Genomic DNA, 16933 nt, shown 5'->3' on the forward strand with positions numbered 1-16933 from the left:
GACCCATATCAAAATTGTCTGTACTGTCAAAGGTACTGAAGGTACTGCAGAAAACAAGATCTTAAATGGAATGCAATTGGGTTTTTAGATCTGACCACAGCACTGTTTCAGCAACATTGAAGGTTTTAAATGACATCCACTGTGCTCTTGACAAGAAGTTACATTGCGTGTCTGTCTTTATTGATTTGTTGAAGGCATTTGACACCGTGGACCATGCTGTGTTAGTGCAAAGGTTAAAATGTTGTGGAATTTCTGGTCATGCTCTAGATTGTGTACGATTTGATAGGTAATTTGTAAACCAATGTTTAGTAGCGGATGGTTGTAAATCTGAGTCCATAGAGGTGTGCTCAGGTGTTCCGTAAGGTTCTATTTTGGGCCCACTGTTGTTCATTTTGTATATCAACAACATTGGGGATCTTAGTGAAACAGCGGATGTTCATTTTTATGCAGATGATACTGTTCTTTATTCAGGTGGTAGTTGTATATCTTTAGCTTTGAAAATTCCCAAAGAGCATTTAACATCATTCAACAGAATCTGTATGATTTAAAGCTGGTTCTAAATTTGGGTAAAACAAAATGCATGGTATTATTTTTTTCTAATCTAAACATTAGAAAAACCCCACCTCAAACTTGTATCTCAAACAGACAGTTACAAAAATGCTCACTATTTCCTCATAGAGGAGGATTAGCTGGCCAATCTGCGATCTACTCGTATTAATATTTTTGTTGACCATTATACGCCCACACTGTTCTGTTGTTGGGGTACACCCACACCCTTCCAACACAGAAAGCTGCTTTTTAACAAACCTAGTTTTCCTTACTAAATGTTTTAATTATTTCACTCATTGTAATGAATTATTATAGGTCATAGTTCATAGAAATCTGGAAACGCTGGACAGTTACTTTAAAAAGAGAGAAGAAAGGACTGCAATAGCACAGCTGGAATACTTCTGTCTTGTATCATTCTGGAGAGGATGATGTCTCCTAACTGTTGCCCACTGGAAGCTTAAAGGAGAGCGGGTTTGACCATTAGCTGATATTCCTGTCTGTTTTATTCCCTCATCCATTTAAACATTTTCTTAGAAAGCTGTGTTTGTCATAAAGACTTGGCTCTCGCTCCAAATGACACTCTCGTCTGAAACAGCTTCCCCACAGCCCAGAGTGTGATTCTCTTCTAGGTCTCTCAACTCTCTCCAGCTCCACATAGTAGGCCACGATTTGGTGCACTGGCTGGCATCTCCAAAAGCTGCCTGGTGAACTCAGTCTTCACATCTGCTTGTCAAGAAACAAACCGTGGAAGGACTCACTTTGTAATCACTTGTCCCATCTATAAATATTCCCACTGTTCTCACATTGTGAAAGCCGGACAAAAACCTGCTGTGGTCAGAATACTGCTACATTAAAACTCAGGGAGCATCTATTCTTAACAGTTTGTGGGCATTCCCCTTTCTTTTCACATGTCAAAAACACAGACATGCTTTAGTTGGTTGCTTTTGTTTTTCAAACCACAATTAATGGAATGCATGCTTGAATTGCCACTAAAATGTCTTAAACTTTTCACTTTGAGTTTCATGTTTCCTAATTACTCCCTTTGTTATCCCCTCCCTGCGGCAGAGAAACAACATATTTTTGTTTGAATTCTGTGTCTGTTCCTACTAATTTTATACTTGTTTTCAAGTGTTGTCTCTAGACTTGTTGCAACAACATTTATAGTTACCGTACTTATGTTTTGTGTGTTAACTTGAACACATACGCAAACTCTATCAGACGACACCCAGTGCTTACTGTAAGTGCAGCTGTTGTGGCTGGATATAGATGTCTTGGTAAAGCTAACAAACAGCAGGTATGGTATCTTGTTGCATAAACAAGACAAGGCCATGCACTGACCCTACCAGACATGCAGGGATGACAGATTGGCCATCTCTTAGAAGCAGTGACACATGAACCACCCTGACTCCGACACCCCCTTGTCCGCTGCAGACAGCTCTCGGGGAAGCAAGGTTAAAGGGGTGATGACCCTGGGCCCCTCGTTTTTCCGTCCCCGTGACTAACAACAGAGTAACTACCCTCCCCCTGCACAGCCTGGGTTGACACACTTCCCATAAGCATTACCATCTGTGCTCTGGGCCTCCTCTTCACAAGCCAGCCCTCTCTCTCTTTTGCTGTCTGGTTAGTGGTTCCCTCTCTCCTCCTATCTGTGGCTCCCTGCCCTTTTTCTGTCTGCCTTTCTCTGTGAATGTATGTGTATGCTTGTAGGGGGGGGGGGGTTCTCCCATTCCAGAATTGTAGCTTTGCCTCCCTACATTAACCTCTCCCTGTGCCAAGAATACTGACCTGGATATGCACTGTTCCGGTAAGCCTGACCCCTTCGGTCTGTCAGGACCTGATCTGTCTGAGTGAGAGAGCGCGTATGTGCATGTGTGTGTGACGTTTCTACCAACTTTAACAGCACCTTTTCATAAAGAAAGGCAGAGAGCATTGCTGAGGTCGCTGAATGAGTTTGGTGGTTTCTCGCTGGCCCACCTCCCTCTCTCTCTCCTTCCTTTCTTCCCTTGCTCTGTGGTGTTTGGACTCCAACCCTTTCAGACTCCTTATGGTTTCTGTTGAAGTCTCAGCCAGTGGTATTCTCTGAAGCCTTACAGAACAACCAAACCGCCAGCGCAGGCCTCGCCTCCCCCCTCCACTGTCCCGTCCCAGCTCCAATGTAGGAAAAAATAACCAGGACAAAGCAGCCCAGCTCATTTTACATCAGACTACTGGAACTATACAGACCCATTTTAGCAAGAGCTGCTTTTGCGCTCATTGTGGGGGTACAACACTCTTACCTATCATGGATTGCACCGCATCAATGAGGAAGACATGTGTCCGCACAGGGGTGAGGTGTTCGCGACAAAGGTGTTTGCAGCGGTGCCGGGAACAGGGTTGTGTAGGCGACGCTATGGCAGCAGGAGTCGGTCATGCTGCCTCGTTACTACAGAGATTGTTGTTGGATATCTGCTGTTTGTCCCATGGGCACACCTCAGAGCTGCCTCGCATTGAGACAGGCCACACTGGAGGAAGTGATGGACAAGAAATGGACAGAGAAGGAGGTGAGAATAGAGGGAAGAAATGGACAATCGCTGGCTCATTGTCCATCGCAGCACATGCAAAGCTCTTCTTTCTCTCTCTCCCCACCTGACTCCATTAGACGATCCATAGTAATACTCAATGATTGACAGCACGTTTGACTAATAACCGCTCACTGTGTTCTGTAGTTTGTAGGCCTCGTTCCTCCCCTCACCAGAGCAAGGTATCAGGAGGGTGTGGATGATAAGGCATGGCATCCGTCTGTAATAAACCCTGTGATAATGACATATATTTGACCTCCGTCATTATCGCCTCTGTCAGCTCATTACATTTGATCCATTGAAATGCCTTTGTGTGTCACGATGAGAGATGGAGATGGACCAGAGGCATGGCTGCGATGTCATCCCTCTCGATTAAGGGAGATTTAGTTGGACATGTGGAGACACAAATGGAGGGAGATCACAGCATAAATGGTGTTCAGAGAGAGAGAGGTACATTTGGATAGTGTCTCTAGAGAAGGAAGAATATTGTATTGAACTGAGGTTTTATGTAATTTCAGTTCATTTGTGAGATATTGAGTACAAAGTTTAACTGTAACACAGATGACTATAAACAAATGATAGGTGGTTTGTTGACTCTTGCTGGCACAGGAAGTGCAGCATTTAATTGTTTAATTGCTCAAGTTACTGTCTCCACAACTGTTTTTAATACTGTCTCCAGCATATGTTGAGGGTATTTATTCCTGGATCTCCATACAGATAGACCCATCTCATTCATCTCCCAGCCTTGCCACTCTTCCACCACCACCACCCACCCCCAGAACCTCCGAAGTCACTCCACTCTGTGCAGCTCCACTAACTCAAACCAGCTTGCTGACTTATTTTCGGACATGTACTTTCGGAGCATAGTGCTTACGGGCATTGTGATCTTACCTCCCCTATAGGTCTGCGTCTGTCTGTCTTAAAAATAGAATATCAACTCAGACTCTCCACCAAAACTGTAATCCAAACAATGGGTGACCTGCCAACAAGTTCAGTATGTGTTGTTAAGATGACCCGCCACTCAAACTGCTGCCTATGATGGCATTTTATTTTCAATAAAAAAAATTTTTTTTTTTTATTCAGTTGCGTTACAAGACAGTTGTGATTTGTAGAAGAACAGTAATGATTTCTAAGCATTAGGAACCTACTCCAGAGGAGTTGGAAACAATGTGTCAGTGCCATTGGAATGATAATAAAATTATTAGATTAAGGGTTCCTAGCGTCAGTCAGCGTTCTGTAGCTATTAAATGCACTGCTGTGTGGTGGGGTGTTCTATTTCAGTGCAACTTAAGCGTTTTTCACATGCTGTTTCAAAAGGCTTAGTCACTACTGGCATTGGAAGGAGGGGTCTACTTTCCAAGGGATTTGCCATTCAAATGTTGGGGTTGAAGCCTGACCACCTCTGCCAGCTATCATATGATATATCAGTCATTGGTTAATATGCCATCACTCAAAAACCACTTAGCCAATTGCTATCGCCTCTCCTGTTTTGAGACCTTTGCGCATTACAGCTGCTGAGAGAGGAGGCATGAGGTTTCCTCAACCTAACTGATCTTTTCTTTTTCTGCCGTAAACACAAACAAATAATGAACGGTGTCTCTTACGGGAACCACGCCTGGTTAGAGTAGAGCTTGCTGGGAGATGGAGGAGGCGGGGACCAAGGTACTTTGGGATGTTTACGAGGGGTCCCCATGGGTCTTGTATCCCAGAGTGGAATGACTTTAACATCTGAGCTGATGAGACGCTACTGCTGTTATTGTTTGGATTTGTTGTGACCCTCCGCTGTCCAACTCCCTTTACTACAGACATGGCCAGTCACTAGTTAGCGCAATGTTGGGCAGCTCACGAGGATGGGTTCTGTCAATGCACTAGATTGCCATTTCTGAGGTTTCTTGCAGTGACCCAAGCTTGGCCTAAACTGCCCAGAACAAGCTAGTTCCAGTCTGCAGTGTGTTCTCTGGACCACTGTAACTGTGTTTTCCTTGGCAGATGAATGCAACAGGGGTCATTCAAACAGGGATAACCTGTTAGTCATAAATCCATCCATCTCCCCTGCTCTCCTGTTAAAATTCCTGTTGCTGAAATTACCCCCCACCTCTAACCCCCGTCAGTCTCCAGCACCCTGCAGCCAGTCTGACCTTTTTAATGGCCACTGTCTACATCTCTCTCCAGGAGGGGTTAACAGCGCACTCTAGTATAAATGTGTGTTCATGTGTGTGTCTCTTCTGTTCTAGGGGGGAACATTAAGTGTCAGTCCTAGTAAGGATCCAACGCTATTCAGTTATAAAGAATGTCATTGTTAGTGGCTGTACTGCTTGAGAAACCTCTGAACAGACATGTTTGATGAACAACATTTTCCAGCCATGTGCCTTGTAGAGATTTACTGTCATAATGGTGTCAGTGGTGGGATCCAGCAGTAATTATAGTCCACCAGTGGAAGAAAGACAAAGAATGAGGTCTTGAGAGGCTGTGCGAAAGGGCTAGAGCTGGAGAGAGATGGAAAGAAAGAGAGAGACGCCCTCGCGCAACCAGGAGCACATTCCGTGGTGCACTGATAGTTGCCATGACGACCAAGTACCATATTGTACTTCTTCAGCAGGGTGAGATTCTGTGGCGTGAGGGAGAAAAAGGAGAACCACCAGAGCACTGTAATGTACGTGCTTCTTTTTCAGGTCTATATGTTTCATCCGGGTGAACGAGTGTCTGGATTTGTATTCGTTTATTATAAAACATTCTGTGCCATTTTTAGGCTCACATGTTCTGAAAGAAAATATCATCTCTAAAGAGCTGTTCTATTTTTTTATGTGCTTGTAGTTGGCATATTTAGGTCGAGAGAATACATTAAAATGAAGATCAATGATTCTATACAGTCTAATTTCTCAGCTGTGGTACCATATCCCTCTCTCTTAGGCATCGGTGACTAATCAGCCATTTTATAGCCAGTGTGCGTGTAGGTGTGTGTTCTAACAGTGACAGTACTATGATGTGTTAAGTAAATAATACTCCCACCACTCTAGAATGTCCACTGGTGGTGTTTCTTGTTGTTGTTCTTTTTGTTTTTTGAGCCTTTAGAAAAAAACAACTGTCTGTTGCCATGTGTGCCCATTGTTGAGAAGTTTTATTTTGACACAGCGGAGTGGTCGACACACAGGGTTGTCTCCATTGATACACATTTATGGTCTGTGGTGGTGTAGGGGCGGTGGCTGGTGGCCACAGGTCAAACAGACCAGGTGTCCAGATGGCAGTCTCCTGTTTTTATTGGTTTCCGCTACTTCCTTTGACCTGCCCATAGGACCAACAACATGTCTGTCAGAGGAGCAGAAAGTGTCACCTCACCTACTCCTCTCTTTCTCTTCCTTCTTTCTCTCCGCTCCACTCCTTCATTGAGACGGGGCGTTGGTCATCTGCCGTCTTGGTGTTGGACTGACTGCTGCCTCATTTGGGTGTTAAACACGTAGTGATGATGAGAGCCGTTCTAGGGCATTTTATTGGCTCGGAGTGCAGACTACACTGACGCTTGTTTATGCTAATACAACTGTCAGCTAGTTAAATAACATCACAGAGGATTAAGCACATGCTCGGAGTATTCCAGTAGCTTGATTAACTTGATTGCCTGATGTAATATGAACATGCTGTTTAATCAAGAAGATTAGCCAAATTGTCCTTAGCATTAAGAGATGTGAAAGAGGGGGATATTTAATCAGGGACAGCTCCTACTTGAACACAAGCTACTAATACGTGGCAGAAATTGTTCTTGGAATGCTCATGACCGACCCCTTAACAGTGAGGCGAAATGAAGTCATCTCCAAGACTTATTTTTGTGGAGGGGTCCTGGTCTGAATAATAGAAATGGGTTCTTAATCATTCCAAGCCCTCCCCTGTTTATTCCGGTCTTCCTCAGTGTCCCAGAGCCCGTTTGTTCTCCCCAAAGCTGTGCTCACCTCGCTCCATCCCTCTGCTTTTCACATACTGTAGGATCGATGTACAGTCCACCCGACGTCCTCCCGCAGGGGATTGTGGGATAGCTTACATCTGTTGTGAAGGACAGATTGATCTCCAGGGTGTGTAAGGGACAGGAACTTCCTCCAAGGGGATTTGTTGTAGGAACTATAGTGTTGTTGTGTCTGGAGGAATTGTTACGAGCTCTGTACATTAATCTCTAAGTTATGTGTGTGTTGTGGTGAGAGATTTGGTGGTTGTCTTTGGTGGTTGAGCAGTGCACATGATTCTTTCAATTAAACTGAGAGCAAGCAAACGGCTCTTTGACTAGATCAAGGAGTTGCCTCATTATGGTTCTGGATTGAGAATTGATCCCCTCAGGCTTAATCTGCTGCAGATCAATACATAATTGTCCTGCTATCTGTATCGCTGTACTGTGGTGTTGACCTGAATCCTTTCTCGCCCTCCTTCCCCATCTCCATCTCTCCAACTCTCCCTCTAGGTGAGGAGAGCCAGGAGCTGGGCCCCCCTCCCTCTGTGGACGAGGCAGCCAACACCCTGATGACGCGCTTGGGCTTCCTCCTGGGAGACAAGATGAATGAGGGACAGCCGGGCTCACAGTACGACATGGACGACCACGACGACAGCCAGGTAGGTTACACACACGCACACTACACACACACTAGAGTACAGTAAGAGCATGGACGAACACGACCACGACCACGGACAGGTAGGTTACACACCCTTCTGTCATGCACTGTTAGAGTATATTATTATTAGTTTGTCAATACTTTGGAGTCTTTAAAGACCCATCATGGCATCAGGATACAAAGTGCAGGCTTTCTCCTAGATGAGTAGTCACTACTGTAGGTGGCCAACACACAATGTGGTCCAGCTTATAAGGGCCCCACAGCTATAGAAGCACACCCCCAAACAGTTGGATGTGCAAATCACTTTCCAAGGCCTCTTAAGCGTCGGAACCAAGTGGACCATTTTGTAGATTACGTCATTTGTTTACGGCGAACTCAATGGCCCCTGACACCACTATGCGCCGGCTCAGAAGATGTTTGTGAAGATCAATCCTATGAGTTATGGATAACCTAGCTCGGAGTGAGGGGCGCTAGGCTCTCCTTCACTCCTGCAGAGCAGAACCAACATACCGTGACCTAGGGCAGCTGAGGCCCAGTGGATGGTAACCCGCTACCTCGGTCGTGAAAACTGCCCGCCGCATGCCACATCCTCTTGTCTCCACGGAGGCCTATCCAATGGCAGATCCAACAGTGCTGGAGCGACTCCGCCTTAAAGCCTGACCCACTTTCCACACTTCACACGTTGGGTGCATCTTAACTAGTGCCTTCCACCTCTGGTGTCCTTCATCAGCAATGATCTGACTGGCCCATTTTGCCTTTATCGGTCTTTCTGATCTGTTGAGAGGAGTGGAAGGAGACGAGGAGAGGAGAGCTTGTTTAGACTATTGAGATGCACCCCTTGTTCTACACAGCTCAGCAGTATGCCTTTGGTTCGGTCCTTCGTGCCAAACTGCAGTGGTAACAAAAACCCAGCCCTGGTTTTCTCAAGTCCCAGTTTAGAGGCCTGCCACTCCCACGCAAGCAGTCTGGGTAGGCTAGGTGGGAGGGAAACTCCCGTTCTATATTCATTTCTACGGAGCCTCCCTAAACACATCCGAATCACAGCAGAGTTGTTATCATGACCAAGGAGCATTCCATACTTGGATGCCCTCTGTCTTGCGCCAAACCTTCCCTAAGAAGTCACTCACACCTCTGCTCACATCCTGGTCTCCTGTGAATTTCTATGCTATTCTGACTAATCTCCCGATTTATTTTCAAATGACCGATGTCCAAATCAACTCGTTTTTCATTTAGAGCCAGGGCCATGGATAATTGATGAACAGATTGTCTGGAATAAGAATCCAGCATGCCCGGAGGTGGGCCTGCCTCTCTCTCTCCCTGCCCCTGCTCAATAGATCAAAGTATAACTGGATCTATTCTACTTGCTTTGCTCACTAAACGTATTGATATTCTACTGAATTAGAATTCATTATATTGCAAAAAATGGTTCACTCATGGAAATAATTGCATGAGTCATCAAAAGATATTAAAAAGTGATGACTCTACGGTTACACATGCACTGGAATAATATGGCAGGCAAGGACCGTATCAATGATTGCTGATCCTAGCATTCTTTCTCGTCTTGTCGGTCTATGGTGTGTGCGTGCGTGTGGGTGCACGTGTGTGTAGACTACTTAGTACATGAGATATGTCAACTGGATGTACCTTATCATAATTTAATCACAGCTAATTTACCTGATAATTTCTCATGGGTTGATGCAGTCCGGTGTATCGCTGTACTTCAGTATAGACCTGACCCTTCCTCCCTCCCTACCAGGGCATGATGTCAGTGACCCAGCGGATCAGCCCATGCTCCAGCCTGGCCAGCAGCACAGCCTCCCCCCCTGCAGGCAGCCCCTGCTCCACACTGCCCCCCGGAGGGGCCCCCGGGAATCACGCCTCCAGAGACTGCGCCTATGGTTCCATCACCAGCCCCACCTCCACCCTGGAGAGCAGGGACAGCGGCATCATCGGTGAGGGACAGACGCTCACTTACTTTGTGGAAGTTATGTAATGTTTCCCATGTATTTCCTGGCATGCCAAACGTTTACACTGAAAGCCATGTTTTCTGTAACAATTTGATATACTCATGTTTTAATTCTTTACATTTTGGAAAAGCCAGGTGATAGGATGAGCTGTATTTAAATATGTTTGCTTTATATCCTTATGTGCTCTACTGTTGGGAGATTTTGTTATTGTTATAACATTGACTTTGAGGCGTGTAATTGAATGAAGAGTAAACTCTCCTTGCTCCATGGGCCTTAATCAGTTTTAAACTAAGCAGAGTCTCTAAAGAACTGTAACACGGTATATATTTGTCTAAACTACCTTTTATCTGACAGCCACGCTGACCAGTTACTCTGAGAATGCTGACCGGGGTGGGGGGAAGCACGGGGAGGGCTCGCGGGGTAGCCTGAAGCTGTGGCAGACCCAGAAGTGTTCGGGGACAGACTCGTTCCTGTACCGCGTAGATGAGAACATGGCTGCCTCCACCTACAGCCTGAACAAGATCCCAGAGAGGAGCCTGGAGACGGCCCACTCCATCCCACTCTACCTCATGCCCCGGCCCAACTCTGTGGCAGGTGAGTCACTATTCCAGCCACACCTCTTGTTTATTTGTTTAACAGATTTCATTGCACACTTTTAGGCCAAAGTGGCATACAAATGAATGTGCTGCTAAAGGTAGGAGATTCGTTACCCTTTGAAAGTTTGGGTCTGTTCTATATCAATTTCCATTCAGACAATGACCTGAAACTCAGAATGAATTGAAAATCCTCATAGGGTTTGGCTATATTACTTTCATAAATGTGTGATATTTAGTTGGAATTGACCCCCTTCTCAGCATCTGAGACTGACTGAGTGTTCCCACCTCATTTAGGTGCTCTTATTTAACCCCCTGTGCCCCTCCGACATTAACTTTAATGGAAATAGGGAACGTTAATGTTCTCACAGTACCTGGGGGTGGGGGTGAATACCGCAGATGCCAGGGTAAAAACATTCCTTCAGGGTGAGGAAAGCCCCACAGATCCCCCTAAAAGTGTTCAAACATGTGTTTTCAATGTCCTCTCTATGTCGGGGCATATAAAAGCAGCATAGCAAGCTGGTTCTAAAAAAGCCTGTAGCTCCTCACCTCTGACTTGGCCTATCCAGTGGGATGAATGGAGCTGGGCTAGCAGTGTTTAAGGGGTCGATCATACAGGGGTTTACGTTGTTTGGCCTGTGTCTTTTGACTTCTGACACATGCCCTCTAAGAGGCCACTGAGAGGAGTGAAGTGCAAACAAAGCTTATTGAAGAGTCGGGGAAGAAAGCTGGGCATGGTGGGAGAATGGGGGAGGAGACTGATACAGGAGAGAGAAAGGGAAAGGAATAGAGATGTAAAGAGAGGGAGACACTGATGGAGGAATAGAGAGAAAGGACTACCAGCAGATGGATATACAGTAGGGGGGACACTGATTAAATGGAGAAAGAGGAAAAGGAAAAAAGACAAACACATATAGGAGAAAAGGGGAGAATGTGTGGCATAGATTCTAGTCATCAGTAAGATGGAAGGAATGAGCAACATTAGTTTAGTGGAGAGAGAGGGGAGTCTGCATAAGAAAGATGGATAGGGAAAAGGAGGGAGGATAAACCGGGCATGGAGAGGCTTGGCCCAGGCAGCACTGAAACATCAAAGCCATGGGCATAGTCCCTCTGGTGACTGGGGGGAGAGACGGAGGGGGAGATGGAGAGAGAGAATCACACAGAGAGAGAAAGAAAGATAGAAGGGAGGCACCCTGGTAACGAGGGAGCGGAGTGAGATAAAGAAGTGTGAATGTTGGAGAGAACGAGTGCGGCGCCCCAAGTTCCCCACTGCAGCATACAAATCAAATTGTATTAGTCACATGCGCCGAATACAACAGGTGTAGATCTTACAGTGAAATGTTTACTTATGAGCCCCTAACCAACAATGCAGTTTAAAAAAAATTATGAATAAGAAATAAAAGTAACAAGTCATTAAAGAGCAGAAGTAAAATAACAATAGCGAGACTATATATATACAGGGAGGTACCGGTACAGAGTATGTGCGGTGGCGGTTAGTTGAGGTAATATGTACATGTGGGTAAAGTTATTATGTGACTATGCATAGATGATAACATCAGAGAGTAGCAGCTGTGTAAAAGAGGGGAGGGGGGGCAATGCAAATAGTCTGGGTGGACATTTGATTAGATGTTCAGGAGTTTTATGGCTTGGGGGTAGAAGCTGTTTAGAAACCTTTTGCACCTTGACTGGGCACTCTGGTACCGCTTGCCATGCGGTAGCAGAGAGAACAGTCTGTAACTAGGGTGGCTGGAGTCTTTGGCAATTTCTAGGGTCTTCCTCAGACAGGAAGCTTGGCCCCAGTGATGTACTGGGCCGTACGCATTACCCTCTGTAGTGCCTTGCGGTCGGAGGCCGAGCAGTTGCCATACTAGGCAGTGATGCAACCTGTCAGGATGCTCTCGATGGTGCAGCTGTAGAACCTTTTGAGGATCTGAGGACCCATGCCAAATCTTTTCATTCTCCTGAGGGGGAATAGGTTTGGTTGTGCCCTCTTCACAACTGTTTTAGCGTGCTTGGACCAGGCAGGTAGCCTAGTGGTTAGAGCGTTGGGCCAGTAACCGAAAGGTTGCTGAACAAGGCAGTTAACCCACTGTTCCTAGGCCGTCATTGTAAATAATCAATTGTTCTTAGCTGACTTGCCTAGCTACAATAATAACAACACTTTTTTTTTAAGTTAGTTTGTTGGTGACGTGGACACCAAGGAACTTGAAGCTCTCAACCTGCTCCACTGCAGCCCTGTCGATGAGAATGGGGGCGTGCCCGGTCCTCTTTTTTCCTGTAGGCCACAATCATCTCCTTTGTCTTGATCACGTTGAGAGAGAGGTTGTTGTCCTGGCACCACACGGCCAGGTCTCTGACCTCCTCCCTATAGGCTGTCTCGTCGTTCTCAGTGATCAGGCCTACCGCTGTTGTCATCTGCAAACTTAATGATGGTTTTGGAGTCATGCCTGGCCGTGCAGTCATGAGTGAACAGGGAGTACAGGAGGGGACTGAGCACACACCCCGGAGAGGCCCCTGTGTTGAGGATCAGCATGGCGGATGTGTTGTTACCTACCCTTACCACCTGGGGGAGGTCTGTCAGGAAGTCCAGGATCCAGTTGCAGAGGGAGGTGTTTAGTCCCAGGGTCTTTAGCTTTTTGATGAGCTTTGAGGGCACTATGGTGTTGAACACTGAGCTGTAGTCAATGAATAGCTTTCTCACATAGGTGTTCCTTTTGTCCATGTGGGAAAGGGCAGTGTGGAGTGCAATCGTTTGCATCATCTGTGGTCTGTTAGGGTGGTATGCAAATTGGAGTGGGTCTAGGTTTTCTGGGATAATGGTGTTGTGAGCCATGACCAGCCTTTCAAAGCACTTCATGGCTACAGATGTGAGTGCTATGGGTCGGTAGTCATTTAAGCAGGTTACCTTAGTGTTCTTGGGCACAGGGACTATGGTGGTCTGCTTAAGATGTTGGTATTCCAGACTCAGACAGGGAGAGGTTGAAAATGTCATTGAAGATACTTGCCAGTTGGTCAGTGCATGCTCGCAGTACACGTCATGTTAATCTGTCTGGTCTTGCGGCCTTATGAATGTTGCCATGTTTAAAGATCTTACTCACATCGGCTGCGGAGAGCGTGATCACACAATCTTCCGGAACAGCTGGTGCTTTCATGCATGTTTCAGTGTTATTTGCCTCGAAGCAAGCATAAAATTAGTTTAGCTTGTCTGGTAGGCTTGTGTCACTGGGCAGCTCTCGGCTGTGCTTCCCTTTGTAGTCTGTAATGGTTTCCAAACCCTGCCACATCCGACGAGCGTCAGAGCTGGTGTAGTCTGATTCAATCTTAGTCCTGTATTGATGCTTTGCCTGTTTAATGGTTAGTCAGAGGGCATAGCGGGATTTCTTACAAGCTTCCGGGTTAGAGTCCCGCTCCTTGAAAGAGGCAGCTCTACCCTTTAGCTCAGAGCGTATGTTGCCTTCTGGTTGGGGTATGTACGTACGGTCACTGTGGGGGGGGACGTCATCGATGCACTTATTGGTGAAGCCAATAACTGATGGTGTACTCAATGCCATCGGAGGAATCCAGGAACATATTCCAGTCTGTGCTAAACAGTCCTGTAGCTTAGCATCTGCTTCATCTGAACACTTTTTTTTATTGATCTAGTCCCAGGTGCTTCCTATTTTAATTTTTGCTTGTAAGTGGAATCAGGAGGATAGAGTTATGGTCAGATTTGCCAAATGGAGGGTGAGGGAGAGCGTTCTCTCTGTTTACTGTGGGAGTATAGAAAATAATATGAGCTACAATCCTTTGGCCTTTGGGACTTTGTGGTGGTAGCTGGGGAATAGGCCACCACAGTTCCTCATCCAATTGGAGACAATGTTCTGTTGGACGTCACCAAACTTCATGTAGGGATAGATGATTGTTGTGATTATGTTCTGCCCAACATAACTCAGTCCAGTTGCAAGCCTGAAAGTGATAATGGGACAACTGTCATGTCAAATAAGACAGTATGTCAGCTTATGAATACAGCCCTAGCCTGTGGTATCTTGTAAACTGGGGACATTGTGAAATGGTGGATTGAATGACTGTATAGAAAGCTTTGATAATCACACACAAGCCACTGACAGGAGAGGAGAGATTCCGTGAGGGTCATTGCTCAGAGGGAGCAGGGAAGCAGTAGGTAGGGATGTTCTGGTCTGCTGTCCTTCTACACGCCTCAGGAGCAGAGCAGGGGCAGCCACCCACACTGGGCTCTGAACGAGAAGCTCTCCGCATTCACTCCATATATCCTCTTTCTTTACCTCTACCTCGCTCCCTCCCCTTTCCCTCTAGCTCGTCTATTTCTCTCCTCTCTCTTGCCCTCCTCTTCCAACCACCTCCTCCTCAATCTCTACCTCCTGCCTCTCTCGTCTCTGTCTGCTCTCTTTCATCCTATGTAGTCAAGCTCACTTTCAAAATGGCTCTGATCTCCTGGTTCAAATGCACTAGATTACTCCAACTGATAGAGAGGCTACCTTATGAGCCTTGACATTCTGTTCTGCAGAAACGCACGCCTTCCACCCACTTTCCTTCTCTCTCTCCCAGCACATCTCTCACATAGCAATGACTATTAAAAATACATAAAACACAAACCCAACTCCACCTAAGCAACGTGGTAGAGTGTGAAAATGTCTCCGTAGCTCCACGTCAAGCCCCATGAGCTATGGCAGTGGCTACCCCCATGGACATTTATCATTTATGTTTTAAATATGTACAGTACCAGTCAAAGGTTTGGAAACACCTACTCATTCAAGAGTTTTTCTTTATTTTTGACTATTTTCTACATTTTAGAATAATAGTGAAGACATCAAAACCATGACATAACACATATGGAATCATGTAGTAACCAAAAAAGTGTTAAACAAATCAAATATATTTTACATTTGAGATTCTTCAAATAGCCACCCTTTGCCTTGATGACAGCTTTGCACACTCTTGGCATTCTCCCAACCACCTTCATGAGGTAGTCACCTGGAATGCATTTCAATTAACAGGTTTGCCTTGTTAAGTTAATTTGTGGAATTTCTTTCCTTTTTAATGCGTTTGAGCCCATCAGTTGTGTTGTGACAAGGTAGGGTGGTATACAGAAGATAGCCCTATTTGGTAAAAGACCAAGTCCATATTATGTCAAGAACAGCTCAAATAAGCAAAGCGAAACAACAGTCCATCATTACTTTTAAGACATGAAGGTCAGTCAATCTGGAGAAGTTGAACGTTTCTTCAAGTGGAGTCACAAAAACCATCAAGCGCTAGGATGAAACTGTCTCTCATGAGGACCGCCACAGGAAAGGAAGACCCAGAGTTTCCTCTGCTGCAGAGGATCAAATGTTATTTGTATTATTGTTTCACTTGTCTTTTTGACCTGCACTGTTGGAGCTCTGAGCTTAAGAATTTCACTTTACCCTGCAATTACATCTGCGACCCTGTGCATGTGACTAATAAACTCATCTAAAATCGAAGTCTAATACAACTGCTCGCCCACACCAAGGTCCCCGCAAACCACCGTAAATCTGAGATCCCACTCGCCACATACCTGCTACAGTTTTAGCTGTATTGCAGTGGAAAGGTAGTAGTCTGGGAGGGATCCCTGCCATAGGTAACACAGATCACGGGTTGCAGTTTAGGTGAGTGGTGGATAGAACTTATGTTCTTCCATTTAATTGTTGTTAGCACCAGCTAGCCCAGTGGTTCACAACTTTGTGGTATGTGGGTATGCAGGGTTTTATTGAAGCCCATTAAAAAAAACAGGATTACATTATTTTCCTGACAGGAAGGAAGGAGGTGCGTTGTTAGTCCCTCCCTGTAACACGAGGTTATCTCTGTCATTCTCCATAAAGCTCTTATCCTAAAGATAAAAACTCTTTACTGCATTATCTTCCTACTCTTTTTTTTCTCCCTATTGAAAGACGGTGGTTTTTGGGACAACTGGAAGAGCTCTAGACTTTGGTATATTGTTAACAGAGAGGGGAACAACTAAACAAACTATCTGGAAAAGGGGTCGTCCGAGGAAGGAAGTGTGTTTGGTGTGTATGAGGTCACACGCTTTCACACAGGCTCTCACACACATACACTCTACCACGCTATAGCTACACACATTAGTTCACATTAGTCTTGGACACTGACCGTTTTAAACCACTTCTGTTTGCTTTGGGTTGGATTTCAAATGGGTCTGGTTCGTAGTGGATCTCAATGGGGAGGTATGGAACTGATATGTTTGTGTATTTCCAAGGGTGTCTGTCGTTAGCATTAGCAATTTAGCATTCAGGTTTAGGCTGTTCAGTGATTCCTGGCTTTGTTTGACTAACTCTGTTTTTCTTCTCATCTGTTGCACCCATTTACCACACACACACACACACACACACACACACACACACACACATTAGCCACGAGTTCGGCCCACCTGGAGGACCTGGCCTACCTGGATGAGCAGAGACACACTCCCCTGAGGACCTCCCTCAGGATGCCCCGTCAGAACTCTGGGGCCGGGCGCTCCGGACACGACCTCAGAGGTAGGCCTCATATTACTCTGGGTGGGGGTGTGGTGGATAAGTGGGCTGGTTTAGGATCTGAATGGGCTTGTTTAGGATCTGAGTGTGTGGGATACTGGTGGGGGGGGTGTAGATTGATGAGGAAATGGGGGTGGGGGCATTTGGGGTGTG

General features: G+C 45.8%; 1 protein-coding gene across 4 annotated transcripts in view; it reads left to right on the forward strand.

Annotated features, from left to right (window-relative positions):
* LOC112225753 (protein TANC2) overlaps positions 1-16933 on the forward strand; it is a 145353-nt gene that overhangs the window by 107611 nt on the left and 20809 nt on the right. For all 4 annotated transcript variants that reach the window (XM_042307448.1, XM_042307447.1, XM_042307450.1 and 1 more), the window contains exons 5-8: positions 7549-7697; positions 9453-9648; positions 10018-10257; positions 16658-16783. In XM_042307448.1, the coding sequence (XP_042163382.1) occupies positions 7549-7697; positions 9453-9648; positions 10018-10257; positions 16658-16783 (711 nt within the window). The remainder of the gene's footprint in view (positions 1-7548; positions 7698-9452; positions 9649-10017; positions 10258-16657; positions 16784-16933) is intronic.

Source organism: Oncorhynchus tshawytscha, linkage group LG27 (assembly GCF_018296145.1).
Source record: "Oncorhynchus tshawytscha isolate Ot180627B linkage group LG27, Otsh_v2.0, whole genome shotgun sequence".
NCBI classification, from domain to species: Eukaryota; Metazoa; Chordata; class Actinopteri; order Salmoniformes; family Salmonidae; genus Oncorhynchus; species Oncorhynchus tshawytscha.